Source organism: Macaca nemestrina, chromosome 7, assembly GCF_043159975.1.
Source record: "Macaca nemestrina isolate mMacNem1 chromosome 7, mMacNem.hap1, whole genome shotgun sequence".
Taxonomy (NCBI): Eukaryota; Metazoa; Chordata; class Mammalia; order Primates; family Cercopithecidae; genus Macaca; species Macaca nemestrina.
Genome location: NC_092131.1, coordinates 38147945 through 38173839, shown reverse-complemented (window position 1 = coordinate 38173839; position 25895 = coordinate 38147945). Strand labels below are relative to the sequence as shown.

At 43.1% G+C, this 25895-nt stretch overlaps 2 protein-coding genes across 8 annotated transcripts; one reads left to right on the top strand and one right to left on the bottom strand.

The window, feature by feature from the left end:
• The first annotated feature begins 1696 nt into the window (after positions 1-1696).
• On the top strand, positions 1697-6591 carry LOC105472904 (serine and arginine rich splicing factor 5). Of its 7 annotated transcripts, none has more exons than XM_011726490.3 (8): positions 1697-1829; positions 2716-2860; positions 3174-3244; positions 3368-3466; positions 3753-3822; positions 5053-5126; positions 5581-5691; positions 5778-6591. In XM_011726490.3, the coding sequence occupies exons 2-8, from the start codon at positions 2735-2737 to the stop codon at positions 6043-6045; spliced, it is 819 nt and encodes a 272-aa protein (XP_011724792.1). In that variant the 5' UTR covers positions 1697-1829; positions 2716-2734; the 3' UTR covers positions 6046-6591. The 7 variants fall into 7 exon arrangements, with proteins under 7 accessions (XP_011724792.1, XP_011724790.1, XP_011724791.1 ...); XM_011726488.3 differs by having other exon boundaries at positions 1699-1833; XM_011726489.3 differs by having other exon boundaries at positions 1704-1833; positions 2662-2860.
• A 3809-nt stretch (positions 6592-10400) lies between these two features.
• On the bottom strand, positions 10401-25895 carry LOC105472907 (solute carrier family 10 member 1). Its single transcript, XM_011726495.3, has 5 exons — positions 25396-25895; positions 20323-20533; positions 13749-13927; positions 12893-13089; positions 10401-10936 (listed from the first exon to the last, which is right to left on the bottom strand). The coding sequence occupies exons 1-5, from the start codon at positions 25749-25751 to the stop codon at positions 10830-10832; spliced, it is 1050 nt and encodes a 349-aa protein (XP_011724797.2). The 5' UTR covers positions 25752-25895; the 3' UTR covers positions 10401-10829.

The window sequence follows — 25895 nt, the reverse complement described above, 5'->3', positions numbered from 1 at the left end:
GACTCTTTTTATTTGCACATATAACTATGAATGGACAAACTTACCGATACAAACTATCCAAGTTTCAGTTCTGAGTGCCTAAGGGCCCCTAAGGTCAGAGTTAAGTGTCAGTTGTCTCCTTCTTCCTGAACTACTTTTTCTGTTTAACTCTAGTTGCAAGCATGCAACTCCACATTCCAGGCACTTCTCAAAAATGGGGTACACTGGGTTCTACATAAAAGCATTAAAGCAAAGTTAACCAATCTCTTTATGCCTAAGTTTCTAGGTCTACCAACCTTATCGGGACCTCGGGGGAGTTAATATGGAGGGCTGTGTTTCACACCCACTTTGAAAGCACGGCATTCTCTGTTTCTAAAGAATTGCAAACTTTCGGCCGGGCGCCGTGGCTCAAGCCTGTAATCCCAGCACTTTGGGAGGCCGAGACGGGCGGATCACGAGGTCAGGAGATGGAGACCATCCTGGCTAACACGGCGAAACCCCGTCTCCACTAAAAAATACAAAAAACTAGCCAGGCGAGGTGGCGGGTGCCTGTAGTCCCAGCTACTCGGGAGGCTGAGGCAGCAGAATGGCATGAACCCGGGAGGCGGAGCTTGCAGTGAGCTGAGATCCGGCCACCGCACTCCAGCCCGGGCGACAGAGCGAGACTCCATCTCAAAAAAAAAAAAAAAAAAAAAAAGAATTGCAAACTTTCATGTGTTACATTACAGAAATCTCAACGGGGAGGATTAACCAAATACCATTTCGACTTAAAAGCAGCTTGAGGCCGGGCGCGGTGGCTCACGCCTGTAATCCCAGCACTTTGGGAGGCCGAGACGGGCGGATCACGAGGTCAGGAAATCGAGACCATCCTGGCTAACACGGTGAAACCCCGTCTCTACTAAAAATACAAAAAAAAATTAGCCGGCGTAGTCCCAGCTACTCGGGAGGCTGAGGTAGGAGAATGGTGTGAACCCAGAGTCGGAGCTTGCAGTGAGGCGAGATGGCGCCACTGCACTCCAGCCTGGGCGACTGAGCGAGACTCCGTCTCAAAAAAAAAAAAAAAAAGCAGCCTGAAACCTCTTCCAGCCACTCTCCCAGAGTGATGGAAATGCAGAAATCTGTATTCCAGCCTCAATTCAAGACAGCCTTCTAGTTGCAGTACCATTTTCAACATTTCAACAGTCAAAACCCTTCCATTTAAAAAAATACTTCAGTTCCTTAGTCTTCTCACTACAACAAAACCATAGAGCTGTGGCATGGCTGAAAAAAGAACTCGAACATCTAGGAGCTCTCTGCTTTGAGGGCGAGAGATAAGGAAAGGCCAGGTATTTCTGCAAAGCTAAGTTTCTTCTAATTAGTAATCTTGTGTGTGTCTAAGAAAAACTTTAGATACAAGAAGGGTTGATACTTGTCCCAGGAGACTCTTCTGGGAGAGATGATGATGAACCGAACGCCAAGGACTTAGAAGGGGCGAACAACTTCAACCGATGTCCCTCCAGACTCCGGCACCTGCCGGCAGTGCCCAAGCGAGTTCCCGCCCCCGGCCCCACCCACCGCGGGCGGAGGGTCGGTCACTCACAGTGTCAAGATAAGGAGACCCAGGTTCCCCGAAATTTCCGGCCCTCCCAAAACTTCCGTCTTCCCTGGGTCCAACAGGGTGGACCCAAGGCCCAGGGGCGTCCCCGGAAGTGACGCAGAGACGTGGCCTCCATTTTGTGGAGTGCCAGAGCTGCTAAGTGCGTCAGTTGTGGAGAGGCGTAGACGAGTTAAGTCCTGGTCTGCGTGGAGGTCGACGACTCCGTCGCAGACTACGGACCTGTCTGGGTCTCAGCCGCTAAAGACCCCGTCCGGTAGGTGAGTGGCTCACTTTGAGGGCAAGCCTTCTCGGATCGAGGCTTCTTCATGGCCGCTCAATTCGTGAGCGGCTGGGGCTGCTCTCTTTGCGGAGGACGGCGTCTAATGAGCGCAGTTGATTCGAGGTGGGCGCTGGGGCACGTCTCCCTTTTGGCATACTGTTTGAGGGGTACTGAGGTGGAAGGGCGGTCACTGTTAGGGTGGTTTTTACGTTTTTACACAGCGGTTGTGCGCCCCTCCCTGCCGGTCTTAACGTCTTCATCTCCTAGACCCGTAGAGTAGTGGGCCGGGATCTCCCTGACTGGCGATGCGGCTGGGCCTTTTGGAGGGCGGCCGCAGTGACACCAAGAACGGTGGAGTTGGGAGGAGGAGGGAAAAGGGAATTTGGCACGCGCGGCTGTGCTGCTGCTGATTCCACCGCCGCCATTTTGTGGCCGCAGAGCGCCCGCCCCGTTGGCGCAGGCGCGGTCGTGGCGTCGCGAGAATCCGGCTTCCACCCGCTGTGACGCGCCCGCAAGGCCGCCATTGGGCTGGCTTTGCGGAGGGCGGGGGCGGCTCCGCCCGCACTTCTCGGCCTTTCCTAACTGCGGCAGATGGGAGGGGGCCGGAGAGCTGTGGAGAGTGTGCGGCTGCGCAGTTGGAGAGGTGGCAGTGGGCGTTGCGGTTGCTGCGGTCTGGGCCCAGTAACGTACCGTGTTGGGAGGGAGCTGGGTTTTAATTTTGTCTGCAAGTTAACCTGGCTTCATTAGAGACACTCTTGGCAATCCCGTTTATAACATCACTGGGTAAACATTTTACGCTGTTTTATGTTTTTGATTCTTTGATCAGGCGTTTCTCTGTGACAGTCATTGCTGTTACCTCGATTGAATTACTTTCTAATAGGAAGTACTAGCCGGACATCATGAGTGGCTGTCGAGTATTCATCGGGAGACTAAATCCAGCGGCCAGGGAGAAGGACGTGGAAAGATTCTTCAAGGGATATGGACGGATAAGAGATATTGATCTGAAAAGAGGCTTTGGTTTTGTGGTAAGTATTTAGAACTGGGTGAATTATCTGCTAAGTAGGTAGAGTTTTGATAAGCAGTTGTTTTCGATCTTGAGTCCAGGTAGAATATTTGCGTTCAGAAAATGTTACCCAGCCTTGTGTGTGTGTTTTATTGAGGCTGAAAACAACTTGAACTTGCCGGCTCACTGGAACCCACTCCTAGTGGCTCCTTGATTAGGTTTGACTATGTGGCAGTGTTGTTAAGATACTTCTTTTCCTATTCTGTCTCCTGATTTCAATGCTCATTATGTTGTAGAATACTCTTCTAAAGCCCATGTTTATACTTACATTTTAGGAATTTGAGGATCCGAGGGATGCAGATGATGCTGTGTATGAGCTTGATGGAAAAGAACTCTGTAGTGAAAGGTGAGACTCCTGTGTAACTAGTTAGCCTTGGGACATAGAGCAGACTGGGTCTGCTGGCATATTTTTCTAAGTAGATCTATATAACTTAAGTGTGTAACGGAGATTTTTCTTCCTCTTTTGTAGGGTTACTATTGAACATGCTAGGGCTCGGTCACGAGGTGGAAGAGGTAGAGGACGATACTCTGACCGTTTTAGTAGTCGCAGACCTCGAAATGATAGACGGTATGTGAAGGGGGGACGGCTGCATTGAACAATTATTGTAGGGGTAGCATTTAAGGTTCAGGAGACATTAGCAGTGATGATTCGGGGTCCTGCCATATAATGTGTTTTTCTATTCCCACGTAAGCCCATTGTTCTTGATGAATCTATATGAGTCGTAGAACACAGAATCTGTTGATGGAAGTCATTAGGATGGCTTGTCATATCTGATGGCTTGAACTTGCCCACAGTTGAACACAAGTGCTGTCATTGCATTTCTTCCATTGTGAATACGAATTTTCTTCCTCAGAAATGCTCCACCTGTAAGAACAGAAAATCGGCTTATAGTTGAGAATTTATCCTCAAGAGTCAGCTGGCAGGTTTGTTGAAATACAGTTTTGAGTTATTTTAATGTGGTTTTTTAAAAAAAGTTAATGGGTAGCTAATGTTTTATTTTATTAAAAGTAGTTTTATCTTAAATTAATGGATTTAATGGAATTGTAATTTTAAACATTTAATTAAATGTAATTTGGGGGATATTTTGAACTTTAATATTAGTGATCAAATGTAAATGTTTTGAGGATATTTTTCTTGTTTTTTAAAATCAATTTTTAACCAAATATTAAACCCTTTATTTGCCAGCCTGTCTGTGTCGTTGGCCTTATGACGAGGAGTGCCTGTGGGTTATCCTAATCGTTGTCTTGGTCACTCTTGGTTGGGCCTGGTTGACTTTGCCAGTCAGCTCCTACAGTGATCAGTTGGCCACCTCTAGATCTGTGTTTGCCGGTCTAGACGTTATCGGTGCACTTCCTTGAAGTGCCAGGTTGCAGCGATCCCAGAGCGTTGATAACGTGATCTGATCCCTAAGTTGAGACCTGTCTTCCTGTAACGCTTCCGAATAAGAGGTCCGGTCGAAAAGAGTTGAAAGATACGAAATTAGGTGGTCGTTGGAATCCTGATCGCAGTAAAGTGGTCCTTGGTAACTGCTCGAGTAGAACATGTCTGCATCCGCCAATAGTCTGCTAATAGGGAGGGCTGTGCGATTAAAGGCTTCCATCGATTGGGTAGTGTCCTTCAAGTGGGTGGCGAAGAGCCAGTCGGGCATATGTCATGAAGGTTTCTCCGACCGATTAATGGTTTGCTGCTTGACTAGCCTAGGGAAATAATAATAAAGGTAAAGTAAACTTTTTTAATGACATATGGGGCACAAAATAACTGGTGTCTTGTAAATGTTCTGTTTTTTTTTTTTTTTTTTTTTTTAATAAAACTTCTCTACTTTAGTCTTTACTTTAAAAATATGTACTGTTTCCTTTTTTGTTTTTTTTGTTTGTTTTTTTTCTTTTGTACTGAGCTCAGCATAGACTAATATTACCTTAATGTTAAAATCTGAATTTCCTTTAGCATTTTGCTTAAAAGCAATATGCTATTTCCTTATTCCGTGCCCTGACATAGATAATTTTTGAATTCTGATAGAATACAAGTGTGGTAAATGCCATGTTTGTACTTTATCTAACATCTTCTCTTTCAGTAGTCTTGTTTTTTTTATATCATGTGATTGTTTGTGTGTCCCCTTTCCTCTTCTTTGCTTAACACAATTATCTTGTGTTAAGGATCTCAAAGATTTCATGAGACAAGCTGGGGAAGTAACGTTTGCGGATGCACACCGACCTAAATTAAATGAAGGGTATGTACTGGAAATTGTGAAACTCTTTAAAAATATCCTGAAAATTTTACTGTGAACTTAGTGTTGAGGACTTAAAATTTGAATATGTTATAATGTAGAGATTCTCCAGGGACAATTTTGCCGCCTCCCCTCTCCCCCCCCACACCTTTGGCAGTGTCTGGAGACATGTTTGGTTGTCACAACTGGTTGAGGGAGGATGCTGTTGGCATCTAGTCGCTAGGGGCTAGGCATCCCGCTAAGCATCCCACAATGCATAGGGAACCCTCCCCAACAATTAATTGGCTCAAAGTATAACAGTGCCAAAACTTTGCTCTTTTAATACTGCATTATGCAGAAATGAGACTCAGTAGTGATAGCAAAAGTGAACATAGAAACAACTTAACCTAGACTGCTATGTGCAATGTGTGTGACTACAGGATGTGTATACTTTAAAAGTGGCTTTTTTCCATTTTAGGGTGGTTGAGTTTGCCTCTTATGGTGACTTAAAGAATGCTATTGAAAAACTTTCTGGAAAGGAAATAAATGGGAGAAAAATAAAATTAATTGAAGGCAGCAAAAGGCACAGGTATTTCTAATTTTTAAGTCAAAAGTTGTATTTAATGGGTTTGCTGTAGAGTCTTACCTAGGCTAATTTCTTCTCATTTTTCATAGTAGGTCAAGAAGCAGGTCTCGATCCCGGACCAGAAGTTCCTCTAGGTCTCGTAGCCGATCCCGTTCCCGTAGTCGCAAATCTTACAGCCGGTCAAGAAGCAGGAGCAGGAGCCGGAGCCGGAGCAAGTCCCGTTCTGTTAGTAGGTCTCCCGTGCCTGAGAAGAGCCAGAAACGTGGTTCTTCAAGTAGATCTAAGTCTCCAGCATCTGTGGATCGTCAGAGGTCCCGGTCCCGATCAAGGTCCAGATCAGTTGACAGTGGCAATTAAACTGTAAATAACTTGCCCTGGGGGCCTTTTTTTAAAAAACAAAAACTCCAAAAATTCCCAAACCATACTTGCTAAAAATTCTGGTAAGTATGTGCTTTTCTGTGGGGGTGGGATTTGGAAGGGGGGTTGGGTTGGGCTGGATATCTTTGTAGATGTGGACCACCAAGGGGTTGTTGAAAACTAATTGTATTAAATGTCTTTTGATAAGCCTTCTGCTCACATTTTTGTGAATGTCTGAAGTATATAGTTTGTGTATATTGACAGAGCTCTTTTATAACTAAAGCAAATTTAATTTTTTTGTACTAGAAAAAAATTTGAACATTTTAGTTCCTGGTTATTAAAATATGTTAATTCAGAATTAGTTTAATGCCTCAATTAAACTAATTAATAGCTTTGGACACTTAAAAGAGCTCTAAATTTGCTTGTACATAAAGGCTTAATTTGTTTTCCTTGTTAGGGTCAAGGGTGTCCTTCACTCTTTAACAGCTGCGGGACAGACACATTAAAGCAGCTGTTTGTTATTGATAATAAAATACTATAAAACTCCTTTTGTCTGTTTGTCTGAAGAAGTCCTATGCTGTTTACTTCTCATCCTTATCATCATACAGTACATTTAAAACACCAAACACATCCAGAATCCTGGAGTCGTTATGGTCTCTTTTTAAAAAGTGTTTTTGATGTCTCCACGCTATTCAAAATACAAAGATGTAAGCGAATGCTAAAATCACAATTGAGTTTTCTTTGTGTCCATGGGCCCCCCAACCCCCCCATGTGTTTCCTTTATCTCCTTACTTTATTGGCATCAGGTTACTTAGAGTCAAGAGGAGGATAGTGTGGGAAGCAGTGTTTCTTGACTACCTTAAAGGTTATGATAGGTTTTTTTGTTTTTGAGATGGAGTTTTGCTCTTGCTGCCCAGGCTGGAGTGCAATGGCGCGATCTCAGCTCACTGCAACCTCTGCCTCCCAGGTTCAAGTGATTCTCCTGCTTCAGGCTCCCAGGTAGCAGAGATTACAGACATGTGCCACATTGCCCAGCTAATTTTGTGTTTTTAGTAGAGATGGGGGTTTCACCCTGTTGGCCAGGCTGGTTTTGAACTCCTTACCTCAGGTGATCCACCTGCCTGGCCTCCCAAAGTGCTAGAATTACAGCCATGATCCACTGTGCCCAGCCTTGTTTTTGTTTTTTTGAGGCAGGATCTTGTTCTGTTGTCTAGGCAGGAAGGTAGGGGTGTGATCGGTGGTCACTGCAGCCTTGATGTCCTGGGCTCAGGCAATCGTCCTGCCTTTGCATCCTGAGTAAGGGCTACAGGTGTGCACCACTGCGTGTGGCTAATGTTTTTCTAGAGACGGTCTTGCTATGTTGCTCTGGATGGTCTTGAACTGGACTCAAGTGATCTTCTAACTTGGCCTCCGAAAGTGCTGGGATTATAGGTGTGAACTGCTGTGTCCAGTTGTGATGCAGTTTTGGTGGTCGGGTAACATGAATGCTTAAGGGACTTTGACATGGTACTTTTTGTCTTGAGATACGTATGGGATAGTACATGTTTAAGGGAAAACAATAGTGTAAAATGCCTAAGGTCCTATATCCATATTAACCTTAGACTTCTATATTTGAGCTTTCAAGCCCTGCCTTAGATGTGTAGAAAAGGAGCTATATTAATACAGGAGTCTCAAGACACTTAGATATATTCTTAGTTCTGTGGGGGCTAGACTACATAAATACTGGGAAACAGTGAATAACATCTATGTAGCTTCTGATGGTAATAGCCAGGCACTGTTTTAAGTGCCGTATCTCTGTATGGACTGAATCTAATACCATTTTACTGGTGGGAATTCAGGAATTCTTCAAAGAAGGGATGGATTGGTATTAAAATCCAGGAAGTCTGATTCCAAGACCCCCACACTACACTCACTGTTGACAAGGATTTTTGCCTCTAGCCGTCCAGGGATTTGGAAAACGGCAGAATTAGAAGCACTAGAAAGAATTAGAAGCTTTTAGCTTCCCGAAAGCGTGGGGATTGGGAAGTGGGAATCTCCATTTGGGAGAATTGAAAGGTTTTTGATATCCTTAATTTTTAAAAGATCACTCCCTGGCTGTTTCTAAGACTAGAACAGGCTATGGACGTTTAAAGCTGCTAATTGTAATAAGAGGCTGGGTTTAGGAGTTGGTATATACCTGTTGAATTAGTTGAGGGAACCAGGTTTATTTTAATAAACGGTGGATTCTAGATTTTCTCAGTGTCTCTGAAGGCAGTACTTGGTCAGCCTGAAGTTGCTATCAAAAGCAACTTTTCCCCCTTGGGCTTTTAGAACGTGCTTCTCAGGGCAGTGTGGTAGGTTGATGTTTTTCCTGTCTACCTCTAAATAATCAGACAAACTTTTTTTTTTGAGATGGAGTCTTACTCTGTTGCCCAGTTTGGGCGGTCTTGGCTCACTGCAGCCTCTGCCTCCTGGGTTCAAGTGATTCTCTTACCTCAGCCTCCCGGGTAGCTGGGATTACAGGCACCCACCCCCATGCCCAGCTATTTTTTTTTTTTTTTTTTTTTGTATTTTTAGTAGAGACTGGGTTTTATCCTGTTGGCCAGGCTGGTCTCAAACTCCTGACCTCAAGTGATAAACCCATCTCAGCCTCCCAAAGTGCTAGATTTACAGGCATGAGCTACTCTGCCAGTCTTTATTTTTTTAATTTTTTTTTTTCTTGAGACAGGGTCTTGCTTGGTCACCCAGGCTAGAGTGCAGTGGTGACTCACTGCAACCTGCACTTCCCAGTCTCAAGTGATTCTCATGTCTCAGCCTCCCAGTAGCTGGAATTACAGGTGCCCACCACCACGTCTGGCTGATTTTTGTATTTTTAGTAGAGACAAGGTTTGACCATTTTGGCCAAGCTGGTCTCGAACTCCTGACTTCAAATGATCTATCTGCCTACCTTGGCCTTCCAAGTGTTGGGATTACAGGAGTGAGCCACTGTGCCCAGCCAAGACTTAAGCTACTTTTAATCTTGTGTTAGGGAATACAATAAATTCCTTCTTTTGAAAAAATGGCAGGGAGATAACGATTATGTCTCAAAAAGGGACTCGCAAAACCAGGCTTGAGATATGAGGAGTGTGGATGTAATCCTAAGGAAAGGTTTAGGACCTGCCTTTGTAGGGCACGGTGTAACCTTTGTTTTCTATGTTTCTTTCATCTTTATTCCTTACTGTTTTTTTTTTTTTTTTTTTTTTTTTTGAGACGGGATCTTGCTCTGTCGCTAGGCTGGATGGAGCGCAGTGGCGCTCTGTCGGCTCACTGCAACCTCTGTCTCTGGGGTTCAAGCGATTCTTCTGCCTCAGCCTCCTGAGTAGCTGGGACTACAGGCGTGTGTCACCATGCCTGCCTGGCTAATTTTTGTGTTTTTAGTAGAGATGGGGTTTCACCATGTTGGCCAGGATGGTCTCCATCTCTTGACCTCATGAACTGCCCACGTCGGCCTCCCAGAATGCTGGGATTACGGGTGTGAACTACTGCGTCTGGCCATGTTTATTCCTTTCTAAGGGCAGTTTGAGGCCAACCCTATCTTCAGAAGCTAAACAAATGTGTTCTTATATAACTTGTATGTAACCAAGTCTCCTAGCAGATGATGTTGGTTAGATAATAGAGAAAACAATTTGAACAGTTAGGTATATATGGATATAATTAGTAAAAATGATAGTAGCCTTTTCAAAAACTGCTTTTTTAAGAGGATGTTAGTGACCCAAATCTGTGATTCTCGTTTTGGTGTTGGGAGTATTTGTTAGTCCTGCACATTTGCCAAACTGACACCTGAAAACTATATTGTCTTGGTTTCATTCGTACCTGACCATACAAAATGATAAAAATCCCAAGTAACTAAGCATGATTGACTTTTTGTAAGTGTTAATATTCGTTGTTAATCATTTACTTGATCTTTATTTGCATATGATATGCAAAATGTTTAAATTTTATTAGAGACAGTTTGAAATTTGTGAATTCTAGGTATTTGAACATTTTTCTTTGAATTGGGAAACCACTCATTTAGTTTGCTGTACCCAGTTTTGGGGGTGCTTTGTGTTAAAACCAGATATCTACTGAACTTAAAAAAGAGATTCTTAGGTGACATTGTGTTACTGTATGTGTTTCCTGGTTTTTCCTTGTCAAAGGTTTTTCTCCTCTACTAACGTGATGCATTTGCCCAGTTTTTTCATTTCATTAGCTATTTTTGAGTTTGCCTAATTGCATCTTACTGTGTTCACTTTTGCATACTTGATGTCAAATTTGACTTTTTGGGAGCGTCATCCCAATCATGTCAAAAGGGAAGGAATGGGATCTGAATTTTTTAGATTAGAACTTCTGAAGTCTAATTCTACAGCATTCTTGAGCATTTATTTATTTCTCTTTTGGGTCACAAAACTTGGAATGGGATTTGGGTATTTGAGTAATGGGTTAAACATATATATTGATTAGTTCAGGAATTGAGTGACTTAAGATGCTTATCAGGCACTGTTTCAGAGATCCTGGCAAGAGGCAGATTTGGTTTCTGGTTTCATAGAATTTCCAGTCACTGAACAAGTCTTTGAAATAAGTAGCAAATTCTAAGTTGGGGATAGTTGAGGCTTCTTGGGCAGACACCCTGTCTGTGTTCCCGGCCAAGGCTTGATGATTCTGATAGATGTACTGGAAATGCTGGAGAGAGACTCAGGCAAGACTGTTGCTTTTGCTGCTCTCTGTAGTTGACCAGACTGGCTTTCAGAATTGCTTTGGGACCAGAATCCAGGCCACCAGGGGAAGGGCTAGGCTGTGCAAGGGGAGCAGTCCTCGCCTTTGTAGGTGCCATTTCCCAGAGCTCCTGGAATTGTTTCTTCAGTTGTGGCAGCAGTGTAGATCATTTTTGTTTTATCTGTAAAGTTAAGGGTCATAGATGTAGAGACAGAACAAGAGGAGTGAACAATGAACATTGTTTAATCTGGAAAGTACAAGAATACCAACTCAGCCCTAGGGTGTGCTATGTATATATTTTCCATCTCTGTCATCTCTCCCGTGGTTTACTCTTTAAACTCACTTTCCCTTCAATCTCCCTAATGGTAGTACTAGTAATAAAAGTCTTAAAGAATTAGACTGTTGAGTCTTCATCATCACTTCACCTCTAACTTCTCTGTACATAACAGTAAAACAACAGGGGAGATGAGTTTATGTATGCAAGGACTGTGTCGCATTCAGGGAATGAGGAGGCAGGGAGGAAAGATCTTTGAGAAAGTCTAACCAAGAGAGTTTCCAGTTCTTCCCCCCAACACCCAATTGTTCTGCCTCTTTTCTTGCCCATCGTGTAGGTGGTGATGCAAATTTGAAGACAGCTTTGATTCCTGCACCTTTCTATACAGATGGGAGAGTTCCCTATACAGAGTGCTTCCATCTGTATAGAAAGGTACAAGAATCAAAAGTATAAAAACTTGACAGATTCTTTCCCCTGAGAATAGCTTCTTGGGGCCATTAGGTCCAAAGAAGTTGCTTTGATTTAGTGTTTCCACTGGGGTCTTCTGAGATACATTGTGAGGAAAGTTCTTTATAAGTCTTGAGAGCTAAAGATCCATAGAGTATTGTCCTTTGAGGTCACTCCAGGCCTTTCTGGCACTAAAACCTCAAATCTGGGAACTTGGTTGGTCTAGAAACTTCTGTGCACTTTTTGTAAGAGGGCAGCAAATCTCATGCGTTCCTTTCAGGTAAGCATCAGACTAGATTCTTTTTCACAACTCCACTGTAGCTTTGAACCAAAGCTTCAAAAATGGTTCTAGAGTATGGTCAGCCTGTACTTGTTTCCTGTTGGCTGCTTGGCAACCTGATTACATCTTAGCTAATTGCAAAGGGAAAGAGAATCGGTATTTGCTAGTATAATGTAACAAATTCCAACAGGGAAAGTTGTGTATTTCTCCTAGGGTGTAAATCACAGTCCCTAGGGTCTAGACAAGGTTTTGAAGGGGACTTCAATTCATGGACTTGAAGGGACAGTTGAAGGATTTGGAAAGTACTTAGGAAGAATATACTCATGTTTAGCGTTACAATGAAGTGTGTTATAAAGTAGCTTTGGATGTTTGAATGTCCGTTTTTTTTTTTTTTTTTTTTTTTAATTGGTGTTAAAGTACACTTTGAGGAAGACACTGGTCTCTGGTCTGTCTTGAGGTTCAATTTTATTTTGAAAGGTCATGCTCTGAGCATTTTAGAGAAGAGATGCTATGTTAACCCCATAGTGATCAGAGTAAAGTATAAATCATATTAATCAAGTTTATTATGGAGGTAGTCACTGTTTTAACAATCTTATGCTTAAGTTTCCTTTACTGTGTAACTGGAGTTGAGGAATCTTTTTTTTTTTTTTTTTTCTTTATTCTGGGTTATATTAGGCTGCAATGCTTTCATATGTTTTACCTCATATGGGGGTGCCAGTGGTGCTGTGGCTCTGACCTGGTTCCAGGAGATGAGAGCCTAGTCCTGAGAAATGGAAACTTCCCCAACTCTTGTGAGTAGAGGTCTTTCACACAACTAATAATCTCAGTTGTTCAAGGCAGTTCTGTCCTATGATGTCTCCCTACTGAGACAAAGCAGCCCAAATTCCTTCAGTTTTATGAGGTAAACTGCATCCACAATTTCATTCTCCCAGCTAGAAGGAAGAAATGGAGTGCAGTTGATGGAAGTAGCTTTGGATCTTTAAAGCTTCTTGGATGCTTCTTGGGGCTACCTGGTTCTTAGTGGCTTGATAAAAGCTAAAGCCCTATCCAGAAAGTCCCTACTAGAAACTTGCTTGTTGGCAGGCTCAGGTCCAATACTGGAGCAGAACTTGAAGTGGGGATCATTCAGTACTCACCCTTGGGAGTCTTGAATTTCTCATAGCACCGAAACATGGCAATGAGGAGAAGCCCTTCTCCAAGCTGGAAAATCATGTAGAGGAGGGGAAAGAAGAAAAGTGGCCCAATGACTTCAGGGGGAAAGGCCACATTGAGGATGGTGGAACACAATTGGACATTTTGGCATCCGGTCTCCATGCTGACAGTGCGTCGGCACCTGTGTTGGTGAAGAAAATGCCACATACACTCAGAAGGAACTGGAGGGAGCAACTTTGTCCCAGTGCTGCTACCAAGGAGTTTGTCAGCAGATGGAATCTAGACCCTGGACAGGGGTACTTTGCTGTTGCTATTGGTGTTTGGATACCTTTGGTGTCTGGCTTTTTAATCCGTTCAATACCTTTCCTCAATTTTTTTCAAGTCTCTTGGCCAGTTAGTCAAGTCTCTTGTCCAGTTAGTGCATCTGAACATATTGCCAGGAAAATGCCTTGCCCAGGTTTCAGGTTCCTAGCTTGTTATTCTTTTCCTGAAAGACTAGGACAAGAATGAAGCCCATGGGACAGTGGGACCTAAAATAATACTATCTCCAGGTGTGTGGTGGCTCACGCCTGTAATCCTAGCACTTTGGAAGGCTGAGGCAGTCGGATTACTTGAGCTCAGTTCAAAACTAGCCTGGGCAACATGGTAAAACCCCATCGCTAGAAAAGATAAATCAGCTGGGCATGGTGGCTTGTGCCTGTAGTCCCAGTTACTTGGGGGACTGAGGCAGGAGGATCACTTAAGCCCAGGAGGTTGAGGCTACAGCGAACCGAGAATGTGCTACTGCCCTCCAGCCTGGGAAACAGTGAGACCCTTTCTTAAAAAAAAAAAAATACCTACCGTCCATTGAGGCAGAAGAGAGCAGAGAGAACATAACCCAGCAGAAAGCCAATAAAAGGCATCAGGGAGGAGGTGGCAATCAAGAGTGGTGTCATGGCAAACATGATGCTCTTGCCCACATTGATGGCAGAGAGAACTGTGACGGCCACACTGCACAAGAGAATGATGATCATCCCTCCCTGGGAATGAAGACAAGAAGAAAAGGCAATTAGAAAAGTTGGGGATAGAAAGGAACAGAGAGGAGGGAAGCACAGGTAGAAATTGGAAGTGGGAAACATTGCAATAAAACATGGAGTGGAAGGGAATATGAAAGACCTTTATCTTCTTTTTGGATTTCTTTTTTTAAATTATTAATATTAGAGACAGGGTCTCACTGTGTTGCCCAGGCTCGTATTAAACTCCCGGACTCTGGTGGTCCTCCTGCCGTGGCCTCCTAAAGTGCCGGGATTACAGGTGTGAGCCACTGCACCCAGCCCATCTTTTTAGATTTCTTATCAGTAGCTAGGAAGCCTGGGGACAGCTGATTAACACTTTGATTATTACAAACTCAACCAAGCACAGTTTCTGCTTTTGACACATCTCTAGATAGCAAACTGAGTGAAGTGTTATATGAGGCTATTCAGGCCTCCTGCAAAATGCATATATTAAAAGTTTCAAAGTATTTTTGGAACTTATATACACATTCCTACAATACTGTCATTGTTCCACATACTTTGAAACTCATTAGAACTTGTCATACATATTTGTCTCAAATACCTTTGTTACAGATAGGGATTTTATCCATTTTAGGATCAATTTGACTTCTGGAAATTGCCAAGAGTCATTTGAAACAAAGCTGGTCAAGGTAGATGATCAAGCCCGTAAATACGGTTTTAAACCCAAAATGATGTCTAATAATAAGGGGATAAACCTACTTTCTTGAGTGATCTGCAAATTGAATATGAAGGAAGTTCCCAAAATAACTTTCAGAAATGTCTTGGGTAATAACAACATCATTGGAAACTATGCGGGTCTACTCTGAATGAAATTATAGGATTTTTCATTGTGCAACATAGGATGCAACCTTTCAAAGTGCACCTCTGTGCACTTTGTACTTTCCAGTGTGCATTTTAGAGAATTGCATGCTCCAAAATGATAAACAGGTATGTGTAAATTTAAGACTGTCCCTTTTATCTCCTTTGCAAATGTTTCTCAAACATACCATGTTATTTTGTAATAGTTATATGTGATGGTTCACTTTTTGGTTCATTCACATGTGTTGCATTTTATATTTCCCAGTAACATTTAAAAAAATGTGGTAAAATATGCATAGCAAAGTTTGCCGTTTTAATCACTTTTGAGTGCACGGTTCAGTGGCATTAAGTACATTCATAATGTCCTAATGACATTTTAACATTTGTGTTGCTCACATTTCAGCTGCACAGCTTTGTGTTTCTGTTTTTAATGCTTGTTGCAACTGATACGATCATATAAAACATCACCTATACCAATTAGTGGTCCTATCCCAGCATAGGAAGGACTTTCACACATCTCTTCAATAACCATGTGCTTCAAGTTTTATTAAAAGTCTTATTAGCTAATAAGCTTCTCAGTTTACCTTTGCATTTTTAGTTGATTTCCCCTTTTGGATTTCTGTCTTTCGAATTTGCCCTCCACCCAACAGTCAAATAGTTTTTATCTCCATCAAGAGTGTAGTGGATAATTTAGGAGGCACTGGGCTACAGGAATTGTCCACGAATCCTGAAGCCCTATTCCTCTGTATAGGCATTCACTCTTATTCTCTCACTCATGGTCTCTGACTCTTGGGGGCTGCACAGTTGTGGTTATGAGCACAGACTTTGATATGATCCAGGTGGGAAAGCTGGCTCTGCTAGTCTCCAGGTGTGTAAGCTTTGGGGAGTCACTCAACCTGAGTGAGGTTGACAGCATAGGACCTGGCATATAAGAAGCATTCACTAAACTGTAACTCCTATTATTACTCAAAGGGGAGGAATGTAACATTCTAGAGTTTCATCACTCTCACCGCTGCCATCTCTGGAAATTTATCCTGTCTACAACCCCTGCTGAGACAAGTGGCCCTCGGTAGTTGCTTCTCCATAGGCCACCATGTTTGGTACCACCTGACTTCATTGCCCTGCTCACAACTGGGATGAGTGTCCATTAATAAGCAGCCAATCCATTGGCTTACCAGTGACACATGAGATGACATGTCCACACGCTACCCACAAAGGTGGCCTGCACAGGCTGGTGAGTAGTAGAAATAATCAGTTTCTCTCACTTAGGAAGTTTGCAGGATTACAGAGAGGGAAACAATAGCAGGGACAAGTGTCAAAACACACAGAGGCCTGGGAGGAACAGAAGCCACAAGTTGGCAGAAACTATAAGACAAAGGAGAGTTAGGGGTCAGTTCATCAGTAGCAGCAGGTGTGGGAAATGCATGAGTAGAGTGTTGAGTCAATGAAATGGTGGGATCCTTATTAAAGAATAGTGGATGGCTTGTGAAAGTGGCTCGTGGACTATGTCATTCTCAGATTCATCAGCCTTCTAACCACATAGCCTTAAGTTAATTTCTTGAATTGCCTTTCAAAATGAGCATCCCTGAAATCGTATCTTGGTATATCTAAATGTGACCTTCCACCAGCGAATGCAACTGGTTGAACCCAGTGTGAGCAGATACCTGCTGCCAGAGCTAGTTATTGAAAGTTGGGTTATTTTGATTTGCAAGGTCCTAGGAGGGTTAAGTGTGCAAAGAGGCCAGGACAATCATTTGTTCATTTTCCAGTGTGGCACTCACTGTATTATTTATGGGACAGGGTGACAAAGGATGAACATAGTCCTCAAAGAGCCATAGAAACAAGGGAACCTCAGCCTTTGCAGCTTGACCCACATGTTCGTCTCTGCATCCTCACAGGAGTGATTCCAGTTTTGGAAAATAGGAAAATCAGTGTAGCTGTTGACTTTGTGGTTGTTTAACCCTGGAGGTTTAGCCAGGGACAAAATGGGTCCAGGGCATGCCTGGGTTTTTTAGATCACCTTTTATGTAGTCCCTTATTACTAGTCTCTGTCTTTCTAGCCAAGGTATTTCTTAGCCCTTTTAATGTTCTCTGGCTTCATTTTGACTTCATTTCCTCTTTGGCATTGAGTAGTGGATGTGCAACACAACAGGAACAGAGACTGGTTGAGATAATCCTGGCTCTGCCAAGTACCTTTTCCGGGCCTCAGTTACTCTATCTGCAAATTGAGAATAAGGCAGGAGACTGAACTTCATCTTAAAGGCTTCTCCAGTTTTAAAATCTGAGATTCCACTTTTTGCAACCTCAGAGAAACACTTCTAAAGCTACTCTGAAGTAGAAAGGAGACATGCTCTTGCATCAGTTGTCATTAGCACTGTGATTTGGTATTCTGGTCCCCAGTTTCCCACCTATAAAACGGGAGGGTAGAGTAGCATTAAATGATAGTAGTGGTCACTTCACATTTTAATATTCTTTATATTTTATATGCATTTCTTTAAGATCGTTTGTGGGTGTATAGGATTTTTAAAAAAGCAATCTTATGCACCCTACAAACTACCTTAAAGAAATGAAATGATGCACACAAACATGTTTCTCTGTGTACGTTGTTTTTCTGCTGGTGTGTGGAAGAGCAGCAGACAGGACTTGCCCTTCATTCCTTTATTTATTCTCAGGCATTGGCTATGGGGGCACTGTGATAGGTGCTGTGGATTCAGTGTTAATTAAGACATAGCCTTATGGTCTTGCTTCTTGAGAAATAAGTGGGGAATAAACATGAACAGGTATTTTTAATGCAGTATAATAATTTCTACAGGGGTTGGCTGGAGTGTTGGGTGCTGTGGGAATGAATAGAACAAGCATCCTACTCCGGCTTAAGAGGTTTAAGGAAGGCTTCCTGGAGGAGGCGCTATTTGTGTTGAGACTTAAAGGATGAGTGGGAGTGACCCAGTGAAAGATGGTGAGTGGGGTGAGAATTGGGAAGAAGAGTGTTTCAGGTGAAGGGAAGGGCATGTGCAAAGAGAAAAGAGCTGAGACTGGTAAGGTCAATTGAGACCAAATCTCAATTTGATTTGGTGCCACATTAAGAAGTTTAAACTCTATCCTAGGGGGAAGGAGCCAATGAGAGGCTTTAAGCAGTGGAGACACATGATAGAGTTTGTACTTTACACCTTCACCCTCAGGTTAAAACTGGGTGAGGAGGTTGGATGAGAAGGCCATTTGAGTTGTCTAGTGAGAGGTAAGGATGGTGAGGAATGAATGGATTCCAGCAACAGAAGGTGGAATCGACGGTCATTAATTAGATAGGTGTGAGTGGTGAGGGAGAAGGGAACGTTGAGAATGACTTCCAGTTTCCGGTTGAGGCAATTGGGCACACACACAGTGCCACCGACTGAGATAACCACACAGGGGGAGGAGATGACTTATTTAACATATATTGAGTTTTAAATGCCCGAGGTATATTCAGATAGAAAGATCGGTAGATAATAAATGGATTCTGGAGTCAGGAGAGAGTTGAGGTCGGATGATGCTGTTCTGAAAGTCTCAGCTTGCAGATGGTAATTGCAGACCTGAGAGGGATCAGATCCTGGGCTAGGAGAGGTCTGGTGAGAAAGGCAGAAAGCTTGGTCTGAATGCAGAGAAGTGCCTTTGACCAGAGGAACTCATAAGGGAGTCCGAAGGAGGTCACAAGAGGCAGGAGGAAAGCAGCAGAGCTTAGAGTCACTAAAGCTGACAGAGAAGGCTTTTGAGGAGGCGGCAGTGGTCAATTCTGTCCAATGCTGCTAGAAGGTCAAGAAAGGATTGAGAAATGTCCATTGGATTTGGCAGAGAAAGTGGAGCAGGTGGTCATCAAGATGCTGGGTGGATGGGAGACCAAGGAGGAGAGAAGAGAGGGATTCAAATAATGGAAACGAATGGCTGAGGGCCTGGTCACTCGTGAGAAAGCTCTGGTGGTGGCATGGGGGAAATGGAAGATGTCTGAGAGGCAGCGATTGACAGAGAGAGAGAGAGAGAGAGAGAGAGAGAGAGGAGTGAGGGTGATTTTTCATGAAGCCTGGCTAGGAAGGGGAGCAAAGGGGGAGGTATTAGGTGGAATGGGAGGTGGATTCCACAAGAAATTCCAGTGAGAGATAGTTTTTGTTCTGTTTTTTTGAAGATAGGAGATATGTGAGTCTGTGTCCAAGCTGACTCTGAAGAACCAATACAGAGATGTTTTAGAAATGAGAGTGAGAGAGGGGAGGCTGCTGGATCAGGGGCATAATCAATAAAAGGAGGTCTCTGAGTACAAGGGTGGAGAGAATGATGCTGAGGTGGGGTGACCGGCCAGGGAAAGGAGGAGGGATGATTCCTCCATGTCCTCCAGCAGGCGGGAAGCGGCCATGGCACTGGGACAGTGAAAGGGCAAAACTACTCTTGAGACAATAGTAGTGTGAAAATAAACCCCCCCTGAAAACTGGACTCTTGGCTTCTTTGTTCCAGGCCCAAAGCTGCTGCCAAACTTTGGGGTTCTCAGCAGCATGCCTTACAGACCAGGCCAGAGGCATTGATGCAAGGGCAGAGACAGTACAGGATGTCAGGAGACCAAGTCCTTCCTGAGGACCAGGATGACCCCCTGGCTCTGTGGGATGAACAGTGAGCCAAGCGGGAGGCTGGCAGAGACTGAACTCCAACGTTGAAAATGTTGGTGGAGAGACCATAGCTGCACTCTAAGAGTCCGGGATTTTTCTGCACACAAGGCAGTGGCATGATGCCCTGTCTGTGACCACAGTGCTCCTCAAAACCTTTGTGGCCTTAATTCACTCTGCTTCCCACCCCATCCCTCTCCTGAAATGCTGGGAATGGGTATACTACCTCTCTCCTCTAGCTTCTTGCCACATCAGCCAAATTTGACCTTGGTGCCCTCTCAACTCCTCTATTCAGCCTTCTCCCCAGGTTTACCTAAATGCCTCAAGCCCTTCCTTTTTAAGAAGCCTCCTTTACCACTCCAGCCCTCACTGTTCCCATCTCCTTGCCTTCTGCAAATACTTGTGTGTACACTGGAATTGGATCTTCTCTCTCTCTTTTTTTTTTCTTTTTAGAAATGGAGTCTTGCTTTGTGGCCCAGGCTGGAGTGCAGTGGCGCGATCTCAGCTCACTGCAGCCCCCGCCTCCCTGGTTCGAGCGATTCTGCTGCCTCAGCCTCCTGAGTAGCTGGGATTACAGGCACTTGCTACTATGCCTGGCTAATTTTTTAATTTTTTTTTTTTTTTGTATTTTTAATAGAGATAGGGTTTTGCCATGTTGGTCAGGCTGGTCTCAAACTTCTGACCTCAAGTGATCCACCCACCTCAGCTTCCCAAAGTGTTGGGATTACAGGTGTGATCCACTGCACCGGCCTCATGTGTTACTTCACTTTGTGCAAACATCAGACTCTGGTGACAATGAATCCTCAGAGTGCGTGGCATAAAACTTAGCATCTAGTAGGAGCATATATGTGTTTATTATTAATATAGTGATTATACCGTGTAGTTGTATATGGTGTTTTTATTCTTTTGCCATAATTTGTGAAGCCCCCAGGTTCTTACCTTGATGACATAGCGCATGTATTGTGGCCGTTTGGATTTGAGGACGATCCCTATGGTGCAAGGAATGAGAACCGGGACCAGTGATAATATGATGCGTCCATAGGGCACCTTGTCCTTCAGGTCCCCATCATAGATCCCCCTGGTGTAGAGGTACAGGAGGAGAGGCATCATGCCAAGGGCACAGAAGGTGGAGCAGGTGGTCATCACAATGCTGGTGGGAGACATGGGAAGAGGGGAGAAAGAGAGCCCATAAATACAGACTATTTTGTTGAGTGCCTGCTAAGTGCCAGTCACTGTGCTAAGTGCTTGACATATGTGACTTCAGTTCCTTTCCCCCATATCATTAGGCAGTAAGCATACTATCTTCTTTTTGCTGACAAGGAAGCTGGGGACTAGAAGAGTTGCGTCCTGCTCGAAATCACACAAGGTAGTACGTGGCCAAGGCAGGATTTGAACTTAGGCTGGTTCAACTGCTTCAATCCCTGTGTGCTTCATTGTGGAAGGAGCCATTCTGATTTCCTTCTCTGTAATAGAACCCTTTTTGCATTGAGCACCTTCCCCATGCCAAGCCCATTTTGTAGAAAGCTAACTGTGTGATCCCATTACTCTGATCATTAGCCCACTGGACCAGGGAATAGCACCTGACCCACAGTTACTAAATGTCTGGTTTAGAGCCTAGGGAATGGCTGGTTGTAGTGGCTTTGTCCAACGGAGACAATAACGATTAGCTATATCAACACATTTTACCTTGTGGGGAGTCTGAGTGTGAGACACAATGACAGGGCACTTGGTCTTTGGAGATGGGTGGCATGGGAGTGATGGTCAGGCAGAAGCCAAAAACCCTACTAAGAAAAATCAGTAAACAGATACCATGATTAAAAGGACTGTAAAAGAAATAGTGAAGCAGTAAGAAACAGAATAATTGAAGGGCCATAATGGTGGGGTAGTAGAGAAGGCAGTAATAGATACCCATGTTGAGTAAGTGACAAGATAACTTGGTCAGACTTGCTTTGCATCTTGGATAGTATTCCAGTCCCCAACTCTGGTGTTCTCATGCTCTTTACTTTCTGGTTCTTCCTGATACTATTTAAAATAAATTGAGTGTGATACTCAGAGCCTGAATAATATATCCTTCCAGCTCTAATATGTATCCTACTTGTTCAATTGCCTTTTCCATTTGGAATCTTATATATGTTAGTCCCAGGACCCTGTCTAGGGAGAGGCCCTCCGGAAAGGTCAACTGAGAAGGAAGCTGATAGGGCATCTCCTTGGATTTATGGACATTCACATTAAAAATATATGACTCTGACTTTTATTCCAGTGGGAAGGTGGTTGGGAGGTGAGGGCTTGGCAAGACCCTAGGAAAACCACACTCAGTGTGTCCCTCCTCCTCCCCACAGTCCCACCCTCCATCTACACTTCTTTCATTATTTCCATAAAGATGGAATATGGCTTAAATATGCATCAAGAGCAGCCTATATCAAAGGTTCCAGAGCGTAGCTATCAAGAACAATAGGTAGACATGTCATAAGGATAAGAGCTGTTAGAGGTGAGGAGAGTCCCTCAAAGAAAATTGTGAACTAGATAATAGGAACTCCCCAACCCCCATGAACAAATACACACTTGAGCTTGTAAGATATTAACATTTATTTTAAGTGTGGCATAGTGGCTTATGCTTATAATCCCAGCATTTTGGGGGGCCGAGGAGGGAGGATTGTTTGAAGCCAGGAGTTTGAGACCAGCCTGGGCAACAAAGTAAGACTCCTATCTCTACATACGAGCAAACGAACAAACAGTTTCACTGTATAGAGGGGTTATCGAGGGGAGTGGAGTGTTAGTCTTGGCACTCTTTCATGCCCGAGGGAGGGACCAGAATTGAGGTCTTAGACCTGGGATGGGAGGAGCATTGAAACTGAGCAACCAATAATAAAAGGATCATGGGGTGGGGGGAAGGGAACTTTCTAATTATATCATCAATCAAATATGAAATCATGGTGGAAAAAGAGTATTTAGAACATAAAAATAGTAAAATACATATTTAAAAAACATGGTGAGGGGACTTGGGATTAGGCAATGGTTTCTTATATATGACGTCTAAAGCACAAACAGCCAAAGAAAAAACAGATGAATCAGACTTTATTAATATTAAAAACTTGTGATTCAAAGGACACCATCAAGAAAGTGAAAAGCCAACCAGAGAATGGGAGAAAATATTTGCAAGTCATATATCTGATAAGGGTCTAGTATTCAGAATATATGAAGAACTCTGATAATGCAATAATAAAAAAGTAAAAAATGGGCGAAGGATTTGAATGAGATGTTTTCCCAAAGAAGATATACAAATGGCCAATGAGCACATGAAAAGATGCTCAACATCATTACTTATTAGGAAAATGCAAATCAAAACCACTATGAGATACCACTTAATATCTACTAGCATGGCTATAATTAAAAAGATGGACAATAACAAGTGTTGCAGGGTATGTGGAAAATTTGGAATCCTCATACACTGCTGGTGGGAATGTAAAATAGTGCTTTGGAAAATAGTTTGGCAGTTTCTCAAAAATGTAAACACAGAGTCACCGTATAACCCAGCAATTCTACTCTTAGGTATATATTCCAAGGGAACAGAAAGCACGTTCACACAAAAACTTGCCTGTGAGCTTCCATAGACATTATTCATACTAGGCAACAAGTAGAAACAACCCATATGTCCATCAGCTGAATGAATGGATGAGCAAAATGTATTATATCCATACAATGGGATATTATTCAATTACAAAAACAAATGAAGTATTGTGACATGCTGTCACATGAATGAACCTTGAAAATATTATGCTAAGTGAAAGAAGTATAGATACAAAAGGTCACATACTGAATGCTTCCATTTATGTGAAATCCATAGAGACAGAAAGTAGATTAGAGGTTGTCAAGGGTTAGAAGGGGAGAGAAATATGGGGACTCCTGCTAAATGGGATGGAGTTCCTTTTTGGGGTATTGAAAATGTTCTGAAATTAGATAATGGTGATAGTTTCACAGCCTTGGAAATATGCTAAAAACCAAGGCATTGTACTTTTTAAAGAATGGATTTTATGGTATGTGAATTATATCTCAATAAAAAGTAATTTAAAAACCATGCCAGGAGTAAATAAAGCAATTATTAAAGGGCAATTTATAGCCTTACATATTTATATCGAAAAAGAAGAAAGACTGAAAATTAATGAGTTAAGCACCTTACTCAAGAGGTTAGAAAGAGAAAAACCCAATACAAAGAAAAGGAAGAAATTTTTTAAGTTTTGTAAATTGTTAGAGAGGATCAGTAAAACCAAAAGTAGGGTTTTTTTTGTTTGTTTTTCTTTTTTTTCTTAAAGGCCAGTTAAATAGACACCTCTGGCAAGACAGACCAGGGCAAAGAGAGATGGCACAAATTGATGATGTTAGTGTGAAAAAGGGAACGTAATTACAGAGACAAGGAAGATTTTAAAAAGTAATAAAATAAACTACAGACATTTTCATACTTTCATTTTTAACTTAAATGGACAATTTCATGGGAAATATAACCTACAAAACCAAGTCAATATGAAGCCAAAAACCTGATTCAACTTAGAATTATTTAAGACATTTAATAAGCAGTTCAAAACCTATCTTCTAGAACCCCACATGATTTGTACTGTCTTACGGTAGTGTTCTACTAAACATGCAACGTGCAGATTGCTGCAATATTATGCAAATCTATCCAGATAATATAAAAAGTGGAAACATGCCCCCATTTATTGTATAAGGTTGATATGATCTTGGAACTAACGCTGGAGAATGATATGGGAAAAGAAAATTGGGGGCCACTCTTATTTATGAACATAGAAGCAAAAATAATAAAATATTAGCAAATAAATCAAGCAGTGCTTTAAAAAAGCAATACAATTGAACAAGATAAGTAAGAATGGCTTAACATTAGATAATCTATTAATACATACTACTGTATTATTAGATTAAAGAAATGGTATAATTTTGTAGATACAGAAAAGTCATTCAACAAAATTTAATGTTCTTACATAATAAAAATTTAGCATGATTTTGAATGAACGGAATGAAAATTCCTAGCAACAGAATGAAAATTCCTTAACTTGAAAGGAAATCTATTAGAAAAGTATATTAAACACTAAACTTAATGGTAAAAAGTTAGAGGGACTGGCTTGAGACTGAGGTTTCGCTAAAAGCAAGAGCTTCTGCTAGTGAGTTTTCTTTAGCTTCAGCACAGGCTGCTGGAGCTGGAGCGGGTCTGAAGTAGCTCCTCTGGCAGATGTTCAAGACTAGAGTCCCCCCGTTTGCAAGGATGAGCATCAACCAGCCCCTGCATACTGTGTCTGCAGGAGCGAGCCCTTGCTGATTTCTGCTTATAATGCTTTGGGCAGGGCGTTAGGGGGTGCTGCTGTCTTCCCCTTACCAGGGTGGCTGAGATGGGGCTGGCATATCCTGAGTGGGTGCTGGGAAACGCTGGGATCTCCCTGGTTGTGCCTTTGCATGGAAATGTCACTGCATCTGATGGGGAATGAGGGACTTTAAAGAGAAAACATCTCAGATGACCAGGTAATTGGGAGGACCTTTTGGAAATTCTTGCCTGCTTTGCAGGAATTTGAGGTGCTCATTTGTTTCCAAGTCACCTTGATCTTCCTGGTGATGTTTGGAACGAATCACACTGCCTTTTAAATCTCTGGGCTCAAAGCAGGCAACCTGTCCACTGTTGTAGGTGGATGCAGTTCTCTAGAGGTTCCTTTCGCTTAAATCAATGCTCCTTTAAGACAATCCTTGAGACACCTCTGGAAGCAAGGAGATCACCACGAGCTTCCTGGACCAGTATGGTCCCTTTGGCTTGGTGCTTAAACCAGACATACCCCAACTCCTGCCCCCATCCCAGCATAAGCTCTTGGCAATAAATGCCAGCCTCCCCCTGCCCTAGCCTCCACCCAGCCTGCATTCACTCCTTCCTGGCTTTAGCCCAGCTCTTCCCCTCAATTGTGACATCTCTAATGTAGCTCCTGTCCCAGGCTGTTCCCTCCTCATCCCCAGGCCTACCTGAGATTCATGTCCCCCTTCATGGCCAGACTGAAGACATTGGACAGGTTCCCTCCAGGTGAGCAGCCACAGACCAGGATGGCCAGCGCCTCAATGTTGTTCAACTGGAAGACCTTGCCCAGCACAAAGGCCGTAAGGGGCATGATGCCATACTGTGCCACCAGGGCGATGGCCAGTCCTTTAGGCTTCCATAAGTGAGCCTTGATCTTGCTGAACTCCATGGTGCAGCCCAGCGAGAGCATAACGAAGAACAACATGAACACCAGGATGATGCTCAGTGCCAGGTCTGTGGGGCGCTTGCCAAAGTTGGGTGGCAGGGTGAAGTTGAAAGGGACAGATGCGTTGTGGGCCTCCATCCTCCTGTGAGGCAGTGGAAGACCACTCCTTGTTCTCTGGCTGACTCCGTTTCTTGTGCAGTTCTTGCTGGATGCCTTCTTTAATCACCTCTCAGGACAGAGAGTTTCTGGACAAAAGCTCTGGGCAAATAGAAGGGTTATGCA